This window comes from Elgaria multicarinata, chromosome 4, assembly GCF_023053635.1.
Source record: "Elgaria multicarinata webbii isolate HBS135686 ecotype San Diego chromosome 4, rElgMul1.1.pri, whole genome shotgun sequence".
Taxonomy (NCBI): Eukaryota; Metazoa; Chordata; class Lepidosauria; order Squamata; family Anguidae; genus Elgaria; species Elgaria multicarinata.
In genome coordinates this window covers 10,181,751-10,199,024 of record NC_086174.1, presented here as the reverse complement: position 1 = coordinate 10,199,024, position 17,274 = coordinate 10,181,751, and the positions used below count along the sequence as shown (strand labels likewise).

At 38.5% G+C, this 17,274-nt stretch overlaps 1 protein-coding gene across 1 annotated transcript in view; it reads right to left on the bottom strand.

Moving 5' to 3' along the window:
* XPO1 (exportin 1) overlaps window positions 1–17,274 on the bottom strand; it is a 57,437-nt gene that overhangs the window by 28,975 nt on the left and 11,188 nt on the right. Inside the window, exon 4 of the mRNA XM_063123789.1 lies at window positions 14,308–14,380. Coding sequence (XP_062979859.1) covers window positions 14,308–14,380 — 73 coding nt within the window. The remainder of the gene's footprint in view (window positions 1–14,307; window positions 14,381–17,274) is intronic.

Sequence of the window (17,274 nt, the reverse complement as noted above, 5' to 3'; positions counted from 1 at the left end):
TAGTCCAGCACTCTGTTCACACAGTGGTCAACCAGCCATCGGCCAGGGATGAACAAACAGGACATGGTGCAACAGCACCATCCCACCCATGTTCCCCAGCAACTGGTGCACACAGGCTTACTGCCTCAAATACTGGAGATAGCACACAACCATCACAGCTAGTAGCCATTGATAGCCTTTGCCTCCAGGAATTTATTCAACCCCCTTTTAAAGCCATCCAAATTGATGGCCATCACTACATCTTGTGGTAGTGAGTTCCATAATTTAACTATGTGCTGTGCGACAAAGTACTTCCTTTTATTTATCCTGGATCTCCCACCAATCAGTTTCATGGGATGACCCCGGGTTTTAGTATTTTGAGAGAGGGAGAAAAATGTCTCCTTATCCACATTCTCCATACCATGCATAATTTTGTACACCTCTAGCATGTCTCCCCTTAGCCTCCTTTTTTCCAAGCTAAACAATCCCAGTTGACGTAACCTTCCCTCGTAGGGGAGATGCTCCAGCCCCTGGATATACCACTAATCCATGAGCAAGACTGATAAGGAGTAATTGAAGAGTCCATTAACCAGTGCCATGCAAGAGACTGCAGAATTGTTATAGCATTCCACCAGCTCCAAAAGAGTGATTTACACTGCCATAAGTTTCTAATACATATACGAAGTTAGACAAACCAATTCTTATTTAGCAGGTCTAGCACCATACAATGTATCTGATTTATATTCTGCCTTTCCACCAAGAGAAGACTTTTAAGGCAGCTAATAAAACCAATTAACAAAACAGACACTTGATTAAAACAATTATAAATACAAGCACAATTAAAAAGAACAATTAAAAGCACAAAAAACCACCCAACCCAGCAGATGCCTCTTCAGCAACATACCAGTGTACATGCCAAAGGTTTGTCTGGATAAAAGCAATTTTGCTTTGCTAGCTGAAGGATAACGGAGAGGGGATGAACCTAGCCTCCCTCGGCAGGGAGTTCCAAAGCCTGACAGCAGCCACTGAGAAGGACCTCCCTAGATGATCTTTAAAAACTTGTGGTCTTTCAGATAGCCTGGTACCAAGTCATACAGGACCTTCATAGGTCCTAACTAGCATTTTGAATTGTGCCCAGAAACAGACTGGTAGCCAGTGAAGCTGTTATAGCAAGAGTTACATGTCGGTCCTCAGAATTCTGGACCAGCTGAAGTGTCAACACTTTTCACCGGAAGCCCCATGGAGAACCCATTAAAATAATCTAAACGGGATACAACTAAAGCATATAATGCCATGCCCATGTCAGACACTTCCAGGAACAGCTGCAGTTTCTGCACTAGTATCAGCTGTGCATATGCACTCATAACCACTGCCTAAATCCGGACATCCAGGTTCAATGCTGAATCCATGAGTACACCCATACTGTCAACCTGTGGCTTCAAGGGGAATGTAACCCCATCCAGCACAACTTGAACCCCTATTCCCAGATCTTCTTTTTGACGGACCAGGAGAACCTCCATCTAGTCTGGATTAAGTGCTCCAATTTGTTTGCCCTCATCCAGCCCATTACTGAAATGAGAACAGCGTCTTGGATTTAGATGGAAAGGAGAGACTGACCTCGTTCACAAGACCACCGCGGCTTATATAACCCACGGTGGCTTGCTTAAACTGTGGCACATGCTGACAGCCATTTGCCAAGTTCTCATGTGGTCCAAACCATGGCCTGTTGTTGGGTTATTTGAGTGTTTTCCCCCCTCACACAAGCCACACCTGTGCAGGTAATTAGTCTAATGGGGCCTTGCACGCGCAACAGCTTAAATAAGCCACGATGGCTTCTTTAAGCTGCAGTGATTGTGCGGACTGGGCTTCAGAGTTATGTGCAGCAGTATAGAATGGTTGGAAGAGGCCTATAAGGCCATCAAGTCCAACCCCCTGCTCAATGTTGGTGGTAAACCCCAGAACTCTTGACCTGTCCCAGCCGTTTCATGTATATGTTAAATAGTATGGGTGCAAGATGGAAACCTGAGAGACACCATAGGCCAACGGTCAAGGCACTGAAGAATTCCCTAGCACCACCTTCTGAAAATTCCCATCCAAGGAGGACTGCAGTTGTAATCAGGGCTGTGGAGTCGGCACATAAAACCTCAGACTCCTTTATTCATAGCACCTCCGACTCCAACTTCTTTAATTATATATTGATATAGGAAATAAATTTCCTATATATTTCCTACATCGACTGCAAGCACGCAACTTTTTAGAATCCTAACCTGTTAAAGCCCGGGTCTAAAGGCTATAGCTAAGACATTCTGGTTTATTTTATTTTATTTATTAAAGAAGCCCAAAAATGAAAACAATGAAGTTATATATTTTTTATTTATTTAATTGCATTTATATCGCCCCATAGCCGAAGTTCTCTGGGCGGTTTATCAAAAGACTATAGAGTATAAATTAATAGGATATGAACTATAAAAGAAAATCAGAAACAACTTTCTCTACTAGTTCAAAAATCTAAAGTATATACTTTGATATCAAAGTCAAAACTACAAAAAAGTAAAAAATAATTGAATACCTAAAAAAACGTAACAAATGACCATTTTAAAAGAAATGAACTTAGTTAGGTACATAAGTAACATAAACCTTTTTCAAGATTAAAGTATCGTTTGAATATAAAATTCAAGTGAATATACATTTAATGAAATAAACATTACCGTATTTCTTTGATTCTAAGACACACTTTTCCCCCTATATAAAATCTCTAAAAACTGGGTGCGTCTTAGAATCGCGGGTGCATTTATTATTTCTTAGAATCAAAGCTTTTTTTTTCTGTTGGTGGTACTGAAATTAGTGTGCGTCTTACAATCGAAGAAATGCGGTATATTGTAGAAGATTGAAGACTAACATATTGCTGTTAGAAACAGAATTGCTTCTGCCAAATCCTCCCTCATAGAAGCCCTTAAATCTGATTTGACTATTTTCAGTGCCGAAAACAGTATTTCAACACTGACTTGGGTGGGTGGCATTGCTGTTACAGTTCTAGCTGCATCACTAATAACCGCTGGATAAACTAGGATGGCTTCTTCTATAGTCAGTTTTGAATTGGCTGGAATCCAGGACAATCTTGGTTTTCAGGGACATATCGCAACTCTATATAAAATTTAAATTTATTAGGAGTCGGAGTCAGTACATTTTTACCAACTCCGACTCCAGTAACCCAAGAATTGTTTCTGACTCCAACTCCACGACTCAGACTCCACAGCCCTGGTTGTAATAGGATGGTGTCTTCCAGTCCCATCCCTGAGAGATGGCTCAGAAGGATACCATGATTGATAGTATCAAAAGCCACTAAGGGCAGACAGAAAAAGTCCTACAACTTCCACCCTGTCCACAAGGCAACCAAAGCAGTCTTGAAATGGATTTAAATCTGCTTCATAGAGAACCGCCTGGATAAAGCCTGCCTTGACTCCTCCTTGGTCTCATCAAGCCACTGTTTTCCTCCTCATTGATTCTGCAAAGCATTTCCTGGGTCAGTATAGCCTCATTTTCAACACTTTATCTGACAACGCTCCATCTAACCCTTTTCGTTATTCTTTACCTCACCCATCTTTAATCATTTTGTTCTTAGTCAATCCCTCTCTAGGGTTATCTTAGCACAAATGCTATAACTGTGCTGAAAGCAGCAGTGTACAGTAACACTTTAATAAAAAATGTCTATCTCACTCTTCTACAAAAAGTACCCAGAGTGGCTTTAAGTCTTTGAACAACCACATATTACTTTGGTTCTGATCCTACCCTTGTCTTCTGTGCAGCAATATGGGTTTTCTGGATTTTTTCCCAATGCTAAAGTTAATTTGCATAGGGGGAAAAATCAGTTTGCATCAGAAAATGTTCTGATGCCCTAGAGAGACCTAATTTATCACTTCTTTTTAGTAGACAATGCTAAAAAAAGAGTTACCCATGGTAATCTGTTGTTCCAATACACAAGTATTTTACTTGAACTATGAGGAAAAACATTGAAGTGCATGTATAAGTAGATTTTTTTATTGGAATACTTATAAAAAATATAGGACTATAGCATGTACCACACATGCTGACAACCAGAGTTGCGCTGCTTTTAATGATGTATTAGTTTTGAATGTTTTAATTATATGTATTTTGTGGTATTTGCATTTGTGTCGTGCTCCGCCTTGATCCAGAGGGAGAGGCGGGTAACAAATAAATAAATATATTATTATTATTCAATTCTCTTTCTCTAAGGCTGTTGGGGCTCCTTCAGTTTCGCTGGCACTATATATTTCTATTTCACTTTGAGACACAAACACACACTCATACATGTGTATATTTATTTGTATATGTATTTCAATGACATATTATGTAATCTCTCACATAGGTGCTCAAGTTAATTGGCTGAAAATCATTAATTACAACTTTGAAACTGTTGAATGTGCCTAATATTTTATTTAGTACTGGTACACATTCATTCTTACTAATGAACTTATGAAGTGGAAAATTTTCCGCCCCGCATCACTGCCTCTCTAACCTATACTCTCATTGTAGACTATGCATGCAAATACTCCAGTGAAAAGTGTTAACTAAGCCAGTTGCATAAAACACCTGTTCTAAGCCCATGCTTTTTGTAACAACTACGTGAAACATTTCTGAAATTCCCTCTCAGATCCTGACTCTAAGACTATTTATTTATTTATTGCATTTCTATACCGCCCAATAGCCGAAGCTCTCTGGGCGGCTTACAAAATTAAGACAAGGTGTTTTTTGTTTTGTGTTTTTGGGAGAATTCAGCCTAGTGCAGGTCCAACTATAATCTCATCCACAACGAAACAATGCAACTGTGTGAGTTTAAGTGTTTGGGGCAAACATATGCTAAGAATTTCACTGAAGTTGTGCATGTTCAGCGTGCAAGCCATGCCGAAGACACACTAATGACCTTGTCTCCATCTGCTGCTCTGTCACCAAGGGCTACTTCATCGAAGTGCTACTTTTGTTCAGCTATGCTCAGAAGTTTCCATGCAATAGATGTGCTGTAAATCAAGCACTATTTGGACTAAACAGTCTAGTTCTTTGATCCTCAAGAGGCTCAGTCTTTTTTTTTAAAAAAAATGCTGTACTGAAACCTGCACCTTTTCTCAACCAGAAAGAACCCTAAAGTCATCTTTGATGTGTCAATTCAGCCTTAGCTAGTAAGTAGAGTTCTAAACTCGCTTAGCCATTATCAGACTCGCCATGCATTCAGACCTATATAACCTGAGTTGTTTGGGCCCTACCAAATTTGCAGCTGCTGCCATTCATCTGTCGTATTCCTTGGGCCAACTCTCCAAGAAATAGCCTCCTCTACCATGAGATAGAAGTAATCCCAGTATAGCTGAGAGAAAGTTACCTAGTACCAGAGCTTCCAAACTCATTACATATGGAGAGTCACTAAATCCCTAGCTCTAACCAATATTTTTCAGAGGTAATAGATTGGAATCTAGCAACTTAATATAGGAACATGATTGCGTTAGTATTATCTACACCAACCTTCCCTAACATGCGACCTTTCAAATGTTTTGGACTATGACTCCCATTACCCATATCCATCGGCCATGCTGGCTGGGGCTGATGGGAGTTATAGTCACAACATCTGGAGGGCACAAGGTTGGATAAGGTTACTCTATATACTAACAGCAGGATTTCAGACACAAGTCCTTCCTAGTCCTAATTTCTTCATGCAAAGCATATACTTGATGACCCTGTTCAGATAACACATTAAGCCATGTTGGTTAAGCATTTTGAGCTAAACATTATGGCTTAGTGTGTTGTGTGAACCACTCCTAACCATGGTTTAACACACCCACTGACCATTTGCTGCAAAAGGGTTAGCAGCCTAACCATGGCTTAGCGTGTTGTCTGAACAGGCTCAATCACTGAGCTACAGCTCTCCCTCCTAAAACACGGAGGCTTTAGCTACAATATTTGCTAGTACTAATTAACCAGTTACAAGATGGTCTCCTCGAAAGACTCCCCCTTGAACAATGGAAAGAGGGTTCTCTGGGTGTTTCACAAAAATTAAAACCATTTACAGTATAAAACGAACAGTATAAAAGCATGATATAAAATACAATATAAAAACACAAGCAGTATAAAATCAGCAGCATTGCAGAAATACAAATTTAAAACTGCAAAGTAGGGGGTTGCTACATGATATCTGAACCCGGATACTATAGGTTAATAGTAGTTAGGTTAACTGGGTTGTTTAACTCAGGATTACCCTATAGTGTCTGGATTTGGACATCACGTAGCAACCCTTGATCAGAGATGGAATATTCAAAAAGCTGTGGAATGCGCCAGCACATATCTTATGCTGTTATGTGTGAATAAACTCAAAGTGGCGCAAATCCATGTGCAGGACCTATGTCATTAAATAAAAGGTCTGTTTAGGGAATGTCGTATGTAATGTGTTTTCTTCATCGCCACAGAGGTTTAAGCAATAGAAATGTGCATGTGTACAAAGCACGTGGGACCTCCACAACTTAATCCACAACTGGAACAAAGTGCAACACTAGAAGTTGGAAAATCACTTATTCAGTTCTGAATCTAAAGAATATGTTCATTTATTTATTGCATTTTCATACTGCCCAATAGCCAAAGCTATAGGCAACACACACCTGTACTTTTGATTTAGGAAAGCAACATTTCATTAACTTCGCTAAATTGAAACCTATATTAAGCCTCAATACAAAGAACATCATTTGTCTGCACTGATGATTAAGAGGAAAAGCCAGCTTAAATTCTTTCTTGTGAAGCCAAAAAGCAGTCTGCTTTGTAATTTCTCAGCATCCTAGGATAATTGTTGAAGAGCGTTCAAAATCCAGACTTTGAGCAGAAGCTCTTGCACTGACAGAATAGGCCTCCTTTTATTTTCATCAGTTAAGATGTAAGTCAAGAAGCCATCAATATAAGCACATGCAGAATCAGTTTAATAGTATTGTAGATATGATTATTATATTTATTTGAATCCCGCCTTTTGCCCAATACTGGGCCTCAAGGTGGCCATACTGATAATACAGCACCTGAACCTGGATCCAGAAGCTGACCAACAATGGGTAGCTTTGAGCTAACTACTTTTAAGACACCATTCCTATTCATAAAATGAAATTATTAGTGATCTCTTCGTGACTTAAGAGGACGGATATCGTAACACACTTTTCTGTGAATTGTTTATACGAAATGCTCCCAGTGTGCAGACACCAATCTTTTACGAATAATTACCACCCAACACCTTCTCTGCTTGGTAATACCACTCCCTATTCTTCCTCCTCACCATTTTACAATGTCATGCTTTTCACTCTTCTCTTCTTTAAAGGAACATTACTTGGCTCAAATTCTTTATTCAAGACCTTACTTTTCAAGAAAAAAAAATTGCATTGCTTAGTAATTTGTATGGCCAGTTTCCCTCCTATTCCAAGAGAGAGATGGTGGTTGTGAAAAACATGCATCTTACTTACTGGTTTTTAACCAAGGGTAAAAAATGACAGCAATGCCAAAGTAGTTTCAAGCAGTGCATTCCCGCTTACACTTTACTCTATAAATGGAATCTACTGTCCTGCTTAGTGTACCAGCTGAAACACAAGTTTTATGTGTAGTGACATCACCTAATCCACGTTCACCCTGACAGCTCTTGCACCAGCTTGCCTGAGCCAGTATCATACTTTGATGCTATTTTTGCCAGTACCAGCTTCTCTACTCTAGGTTCAATTAAACAAGCAACCAGATTAAGCATCAAAAGTTAACACTGTACACAAAACAGCAAACTTTACTTAGTTTTATATAAGCAGTTCTTAGGATGGAACTGAAATCAGTCTCACTTAGCACCATCTCTCATTCCTATTTATTGTTAATACAGAGCCTCTGGTTTAGTAAGGGCCCCTTAGTATCCAATCTTCAAATATCAACCCTATCAGCAATCTCACAGCAGAGCTCCTCCCCTTACCAAAACAAAATATTTAATTCATTGCAATTCTCCAATGCTTCTTTCCTTCTTTGCATCTGAACGAGAAAGATCAGGACGCACTGCCCAAACAAAACGTGTTCCACTTAACAGCTTTGCATGGCTCAGAGATTAGCTTATGTCTCCAAAGAGTTGTCAAAACACGTGACTCTTTTTTATCATGGTTTGTTTTTATACATCAGTACATTTTCCAAAGCATCAAATCTTAGTATCTCCATTGTAAATTCCTTTGTCAGTGTTGAACAGCTGTCTAAATGTAGTGTGCTGTGGTAAAAACAATGCTATTTGCTCACAAGGACAGGGTGGGGGAGAAGAGAAGAGGGAAATCAATCATTACAGTTCACTGGCCAAACACAGCTGCTTTTAAGCGTGGAGCTGGAGCCTGCCTATCGCATCACCGGCACAAGTAGCAACCAACTAAAGGGGTTGGGTTGGGGGGAGAAGATATTGATACAGGCATTTATATTAGACTACATCAGGACACTTATTCAAAGTCTAATCTGACAGCCTAATCCGATAATCAGGACAAACATTAAAAGTCATATAGTACTTGTTTCCTTCCAAATGTTAAAACTGTAAATGAGTTTGGCATCACATTGTTATACAATCGCTCACCCAATATATTAGGGATTGTGGTTAGAGAACAGTGCAGTGTCAAAGAACACAACATACTGGGGGGGTGGAGCCAGCATACAATGGAGCAGTAGGGCAAATAGTTCCTGCCGGATGGTAGGTTTTAAAAATCTTATCATCCAAAGCAATTGGGCTGGGAGTGGCGAAGAAAGTGATGAGAACTTTTGTGCTGTAGACGGGGAAGCAAAGAATAAATCATTTTGCTACGCGTAATGGACAATTAGGCTGAAAGGAAGGGGGCGTGGAGAAGAAGTTCTCCTTAAGAACTGTTTCCTTAAGAACTTCCTGTCGGAGCGCTTATGTGGAAAGTGAAACTTGTTTGAAAAAAGCCAGCGTCAGGAGAGAGTGATTGATGGAATTACCCCCACTTTAGTAATTACTGTTAAATTATGGCAATAATTCCCCGTCGGTCACGGCAACTGTTTTGGTTAAGTGAAGCTAAGAGCAGCCCGTAAATAAAGTGATTTATGCCACCCAAGAAGGATCTATCGGTGAAACCGAAGTGGCAAAGGCAACACGCTTCTAATAACACTGTCTCTCGTCTTCAAAAATTAGCGGAATTAAACGGAGATAAAAAACAAGATAATAAACAAGAGCAGAAAAAAGAATCGAAAGATCCTAAGATGGCCGCCAAAGTTGGCTTGGAGCCAGATACAAAGGCAGTTACTATGGAACAGATGACGGCCCTTTTAAAAGGAGTCAAGGATGCGATTTTCATGAAAACTGAAGATGAAGTTGGGAAAACAAACAAACGTGTGGATGGTTTGGCTGCAGAGATGGCTAAGAGAGACAAGCAATTAAGCTCTTTTAAATCAGAAGTAGATCAGATGGGAAAGCAAGTTAAGCAAGTGAAAAAGATCCAGGAGGAGCAGGAGGTGAAATTTGATGAACATGAGAAAAGACTGATATCTCTGGAAGATAATTCTAGAAGATCAACACTGCGTTTTCGCAATTTGGTTGAAAAGAAAGGGGAGGACCTCAGAAAGACCCTCCCAAGCTGGCTTAAAGAATTGGTTCCAACCCTGGAATTAAGGGAAGAAGAAGTGGAGCATGTCCATAGGGTTGGAGGCTACAGAGGAGGCTCAACTCCTAGAGATGTCTTGTTGAAATTTTCAAATTACTACAAAAAAGAGCAGTTGATGAGGGAGCTGAGAGCGTTGGGAGAGCTGAAGTTTCAAAGAGTTTCAGTGCAGGTTTTTAATGATTTATGTCAACAAACTTTGGATTGGAGACGCAGTGTTAAGTTCATAACAGCGGAGTTGAAGAAGAGGGGGATACCCTATGCTTGGAGGTATCCAGTTTTTCTGTGTTTTGCGTATAAGGAGAAAAATTACAAAGTTTTTTCTTTTCAGCAAGGCATGGAGCTTCTTGAGAATTTAGGTTTGGGTCCACGAGAAGATGTCGGCGATGACGCAAAGGATGATGATGAGGAAGAAAGAGGCGCAGTAGGGGGTGGGATGTAAACTGGTTAATATTGTGATGATAAGCAGTATAATTATATTAGAAGCCTTACTGATTCTGTGTTCCTGGCTCACCTTTCCCCCCCCCAAGAGTTAATAATTATGGCCGGAGTGCTAGACTCCCGGGGAAGCAATGGGGGGAAAAGATATGGGAGGGAGGGTGGGGGAGGGAGTTGGGAAATGGGGCGGGAGGGAAGGGTATGAATGGGGTTTTATGTTTTTATGTATATAAATTAGATTCTCAACACACAAGGGATTGGAAAGAAAACCAAAGAACTGAGTATGGATAGGAAGATAAGAATCTCAACGCTTAATGTTAAGGGTCTGGGGGCAGTCGTGAAAAGGAGGAGAATTGAACAATTGTTAAATAGAGATGGTTCTGATATTATCTTTCTGCAAGAAACGCATCAATGTAACAATGAGACAAATGTAATTTGCCTGAAATGGTCAGTTTATTATGAAAAGTCGTTGGGGACTTAAAAAAAAATGGGGTGGCCATTTTAATTTCAAAAAGAAGTGGATTTATGCTGGAGAATATTAAAAAGGATGGTAATGGGAGGTATCTCTTGATTAAAGGTCAAATTGAAGGGAAAATGTATACTTTGATTAATGTTTATGCACCAAATAATAAACAAAGAGAATTTTATGAAGAGGTACTTAGAGAGATAGAAGAATTTAAGGAGGGATATGTTATCTTGGCGGGAGATTTTAATATGGTTATGGATAATAGAGTAGACAGGTCAAACCCCACTAAGATAGAAAAGAGAAATAACGTTAGTATTTTAAATAAATTAATTAAAGAAAAAGATCTTGTTGATTGTTGGAGAGTTCTCAGAGGGGCGGATCCTGGATTTACTTTTTACTCTCCAGTTCATCATACATATTCTAGGATAGATCATATTTTTGTCTCCAGAGAGTTTGTAACTAAGCTATGCAGAATGGAATTAGGGGTAATTAGAGTAACTGATCATGCATTGGTAAGTTTAGATTTTACAGTTAGTAAGGATTACAAAGAAGCGTTAAGGTGGAGATTGAATACCAAGATATTTAAATATATTAAAGTGATTGAGAAAATGCAAGAGGAATTGTCAGAAACCTGGGAAATAAATGAAAAAGGAGGAACAAGGATGGCAGTGGTTTGGGACACCATGAAGGCTGTGATTAGGGGGATTTCTATCAGGGAAACGTGCAACCTAAAAAGACAACAGGATGTATTGCAGGTTAATCTAGAGAAAGAGATAATGAAGTTGGAAAAAGAATACTGGCAAACAAAAAATAAACATAAGTTAATAGAATTACAGGCAATGAAAAAGGAATTAGAGAATATAAATTTAGAAGAAGTTCAGAGGAATTTAATTTATATGAAAAGGGAATATTTTCAAAATAGTAATAAGAATTCAAAAATGCTTGCTAAACTCACACAAAAGGAAAAAGCTAAAAATGGGATAGGATTAGTAAAAAATAAGCAAGGTAATTATTGTCACATGATGAAGATTTATATAAGGAAAAAGATACCCAAAAGAAGAGGCAGCTGGACAACCATCTGTCAGGGATGCTTTAGGGTGGATTCCTGCATTGAGCAGGGGGTTGGACTCGATGGCCTTGTAGGCCCCTTCCAACTCTGCTATTCTATGATTCTATGATTCTAAGAGGATGGAAGTGTATGTGGACAAATTCTTGAAGGGATTAGAACAAGAGCATAAGGAAATAATGAATAAAATTATATTGCAAAGTGAAATAGAGGAGGTTATAGACCAGCTGAAAGTAGGGAAATCACCTGGGGCTGATGGTCTAGGACCAGAGCTTTATAAAAATTTTAAGCCATTAATAGTGCCAAAGTTACTGAAATTATATAATGCTATATTGGAAGACAATCATGGGAGCATTTTCTAATAATTCTAATTCCGAAGCCGGATAAGGATTTGGCTCTCCCTGATTCATATAGACCGATTTCGTTAATAAATCAAGATGCAATTTTTTCCCCAACTATTTTGGCTAGTACATTCCCCTACATACTTTAGCTAAGTATGTAGGGGAAGACCAATGTGGTTTTATAGCAGGAAGACAGATGCACACTTTAGTAGGTAGAGTTCTGAATGTAATTCAGGGGATAAGAAAGTCAAAGACTAAAGCGGGTATCTTAGCGTTAGATATTTTTAAGGCCTTTGATTGTGTGAGTTGGCAAGCACTAAAGATGGTTCTAAATAAAATGGGATTTGGAAACAAATTTAAAGCAATAATAGAGCAGTTATACTCCCAAAATACAGCCGTAGTGGTAGTAAATGATGGAGTTACGGACAAGATACGACTAGCCAGAGGGACAAGACAAGGTTGCCCACTCTCGCCTGTCCTGTTTGTGTTGGTTATGGAATTACTGGCAAATGTAATTAAGAGAGGATGGGGAGATAGAGGGGATAGGTAGCAGTAATAAAATAAAATTGAATATGTTTGCAGATGACACTTTGATAACTATTAAAGATCCTATAGATAATATGGAAAGAATTAAACAGCAGTTGAAAGAATTTGAAGAAGTTACGGGGTTAAGAATAAATTGGGCAAAATCGGAATTGATGTTATTTAATTATACTAAAAAGGAAGAAAAGGAGTGGGAAGGGAATGTTACAGATTTGAAAAGTAAAGAAAAAATTAAATATTTGGGAATTAAGATTATTAAAAATTTAGAAGATTTAGAAAACGAGAATTTAAGTGGTTTGAAAAAAGAGATATTAGAAAAATTAAAAAAATATAAGAGATTGAACCTTTCATGGTTTGGAAGAATAGCTTTAATAAAGATGAAGATTTTACCTGAGATTAATTTTGTTTTTAGGATGCTACCAATAAGAATCTCAGATTTAGAGTTAAAAAGTTGGCAGAATATAATAAATTATTATTGTAATGCAGAGAAGAAATCAAGGATTAATAAAAGTAAATGGTATTTAAGCCAAAGAAAGGGAGGATTGGGACTCCCAAACATTAATTCTTATTATGTAGCAAACAGGTTAAGACATATTGTTGAAGCAATTTTAGGTGTAGGTGATTTAGATTGGATGGAGGAAAAAAGCACAAGTAATATAGAATTAAAGTTGCATAATGTATTCTTTAAGGAAAGAGGGAAAAGAAAATGGGTTGATGATTTAGGTAATCAGTTTCTGAAGTTCCATTGGGAACTTTGGAACAAATATAAAAAGGAATTGCTCTCAAGCAGCTCCTTTTTAACACCAGTGATAATGTTAAAGAATTTTCCTGAAGATTTAAAGAATAGATTAAGTAAAGTTTTAATAGAGAAAAATAAAATGAAATTAAGAGAATGGTTAAGAGGGATGAATACAAGAGAGAAGATGGAGGAGGTTTTAAAAGATATAAAATTAACGTGGTTAAATTATGAGCAATTGGAACAATGGACTAAAAATTGGGTAAGAGAAAATGGAGAGTGTGGAGAGATGACGAAGTTTGAGCAATTAATTGAAAAAAAAGAAATCGATAAGCGACAAAATATAGGGACAAAAGGGTTAATGAGTCAATTATATAATATATTAACTGAGAAAGGATTGTCGGATAGTGTAGGAAAATTGGTTTGGGAGACAGATTTAAAGATACAGATAGGACAGCAGAGTTGGGAAGGACTATGGAGACAGAGAGTGTTGAGAAATATGTCAGTAAGAATAAAGGAGAATTATTATAAAATTTTATGGAGGTGGTATCTAACTCCGTTTAGATTAAACAAGAATAATAATCAGCATTCAGCAGATTGTTGGAGGGGTTGTGGTGAAAAAGGAACGTATTTACATATGTGGTGGGATTGTAAATATGTGGAAAAGTTGTGGAAGATGGTGTTCATCGAGATCGAGCAGATTGTTGGAATGAAAACAGAGGACACACCAAGGATTGCATTACTCTCACTGCAAGAAGATCTTAAATGTACTAAAGAAATTAAGGAACTGATAACGAATTTGCTGACGGCTGCAAGGTTAATCGTAGCTAGGAACTGGAAGAGGTGGGGGGTGCACTTTTATGTTGAGCATGAATATGTTTAATAGATTAAGCTTGAATATATTTTATGTTTATTTATTATATATGTATTATATAATACATATATATATATATGTATTATGTTTCTTTTATTTTTTTGTTAATTGTTGTAAAAGTTAATAAAAAGAATTTTTTTGAAAAAAAAGGGAAAAAAAGAACACAACATACTAGCATTAGTGATCCTAAACAACTTGATGTCTCTACCTTCGCATTGGTTTCTTGGAAGAATCTTCCATCTTGTTTTTATCACGTTTTCCAAGATCTGCAGGCCGTAATACTGAAAATTGGAGAAGTGAAATATGTGAGTATGTTGAATGATTAACAGCAGCTTTCAGGATTCTCATTCAAACTGACATCATTCACACTTAACATCTAAGTTGGTTAAAAACAAGGCTATTCACCCATTTACTGAGTTTTTCCCATGCATTTTCCTTATTTTATCCTTTGCTATTCTAAAGTCCTGCTGTTTGATCATGATCACACCAGAAGGGGAAGCAAAAAACGTTTTGGAGAGCCAAATGAATTATCTGTAGGGGAAAAAATAGCAGTCACATAAAAATGCATAGCCTAAATGACCGCTGGCAAGTTCAAGAATACAACCAACTTTAGCAACTTGGGTGTGCACGGGCTTTCTGATAGTTGAATTGTTAAGATCGGGGCTTAACATTACATCCACCAACACCTTCTGAAAGATGTATTTCCTACACTTCACTGGTGTGTTACTTAAGGAACAGCAAGACAACTCAGGTTTATTTTAAAGGTACAAAAGTCTCTCCCCTATAGCAGCTATATCTACTATTTCAAGATTAACTTTTGTGTTCAGTCAAAAATTCACCATTTCTATATATACACCTTGAAGCTGTTTTACCTTCCAGGTAAGCCTGCCAAGACATGGTGCAAAATGATACAATGAGTAGAAAATGAGGAACACTCTTCAACCCATTTTATTCCTTTTATCTCCTTAACATAAAAATGTTTGATCTAACTTCTATGACAACTTGTATCAAACTAAGGATATAATTAAAAGCAAAACTGCAGGACAGGAGGAAAAGGGGTCAAAGAGATGCACTCATCCCCTTTAATCAGAAACTGTTAGTGAGAATACAGGAGGCAATACCTGAAAGGCAAATCTACGTTTCAGTTATAAGGCTGGTCAAGATTTGGCTGAGAATAAAAGTTCTTCTTCAAGACTGTTAGTGTCTATACAAAGTAGGGTAATTAGAATTTCAGCCAAAGGGATCATGTAGGCCTCATTTTAAAATAAACAGCACAATGTAGACTGTCCCAAACTACATTGTACTCTCCCAACATATTTTTGAGACTCGGGTTAGCTTTCCTCATACCTGCCTCCTGCTTTCTCTCATAGCTTTAGCATTCAATATATTTTAGAATGACACAGAAGTCTACGTATCAGGTGTACATTCAGGAATACATCTGTGATGTTTACAGGCTAGTCTAGTGTCTGCCAATACAGAAGCTGGTGAAACATTTCAATTTGAAGCTGCAATCCAATGAGATTATATGTCAAGGATGAGGACGAATATCATTGGCAGCTTGATCTTTGCTGGTTGTTTCTTCAGCAAATTTCAATGCTGAAGTAAAGAGCTAGGTTTAAAACAGAGCAGGAGGTTGTGTCCTCGACAATAGGAACTGGTGCCAAAGAAACAGCAAGCAAAGCTCTGGCAATGTGCGAGGTTCTCTTCTCTCCTCCCCACCCCCCAATGTACATAACTTCTTTGTATTGTGGCCTAAATCTCAAGTGAACAAACATTTCTACTGAACAGTGCTGGTATTCATGAAGCAACTCTGAATAGGTTCCCAAGTTATTTAGCAGCGATCAGAGCAGCGTGTCCACAACATCGGCACAATAGGGTGGCCCTGACAAGATTTCGCCTGTCATCGATACCGCACAGTGATACATATGTCAGTGCAAGTGTCCTCCTTGCCCTAATGTTAGTTCCATTAATTGGGCTTCTAGCATCAAATGTGTCGCTATGACGAAACTCCATTAGAGCCATGCTGCCTGGGAATGATGGGAGTTGTAGCATAATACACCTGGAGGGCACCAGGAGAATTCAGGACCAAGCCATGTTTTCAAAAGTAAAACACCATATACTTATACCTATACCCTGGGGGCTGAAAATAGTAACTTCAAATCAGAACTAAAACTGCCTCATTCCCATCCAACAATAAGTCCAAGGGGCACTGAATTGCAGGGTGTGTTCCTGCTTTCTAACTGGTGCAGAAAGACATTTGGAACAGAAGAGATAAAATATTTTAAGTTTGGTTTTAGCTTACATGTGGACATGCACTGACAAAGAGTTTTATGGATATATTTTTCCTGCCTCATTATTTCATTCCCACTTTACTAACAATTACCAGTTTAAAATAAGTCACAGTCAACCTATGTAGCTATCCGATAGGAATTCCTCCCTAATTCCATCTAGCCCAGTATTGTCTATTGTGACTAGGACTGGCTCTCTAAGGATTCAGGCAAATAGACTCGCCCAGCCTTCTTATCCTTTTAACTGGAGATGTGAGATAACAAGTGTGAAATCCAGTGTTGCACAAGCAGTCGTCTGGTCACACAGCAGGACATTACCCACCTCTTCCCCTGCACCCGCCCTGCGCCTTCTCCCCACTCCACCGACAGAAACTGTTCCATTAGCGGGAGGGATTAATTGGATACTACCCTGGACTTTCTGCATGCATCCTGAGCTATAGCTCTGCCCCTAACAGATTACTATTAACCACACACAAAATACTAAGGACCACTTACAAACTACAAGGAAACAGTGACAGAAGCAGCAACTCTTGCATCTTCTTTACATATTTCTGTGTAGCATGAAAAGGGGAAACTTGCTTCTCTCACCAATGAGGACCATACATGCACACACACCTACACACATGCAAGCATAACATGCAAAGTAAACCTAACATAGTAAGGAAGGAAAATAATCAAATGATACTGTGACCAGCTTGTTTTCTTGACTTAATGGTATGTCAGTGGTCATCCTATTTTACAACTTCTTTCCTTGTTAAAATCAATAGAAATATGGTCTCGTAGCAAGCCTACTAGTCTTGGGGGAAAGTTCAGGACAATCTGCAAATATTTACAAACACAGATGATTCAAGGTTCCATGTAGCATTGCTTCCCTCTAGATCAGGGGT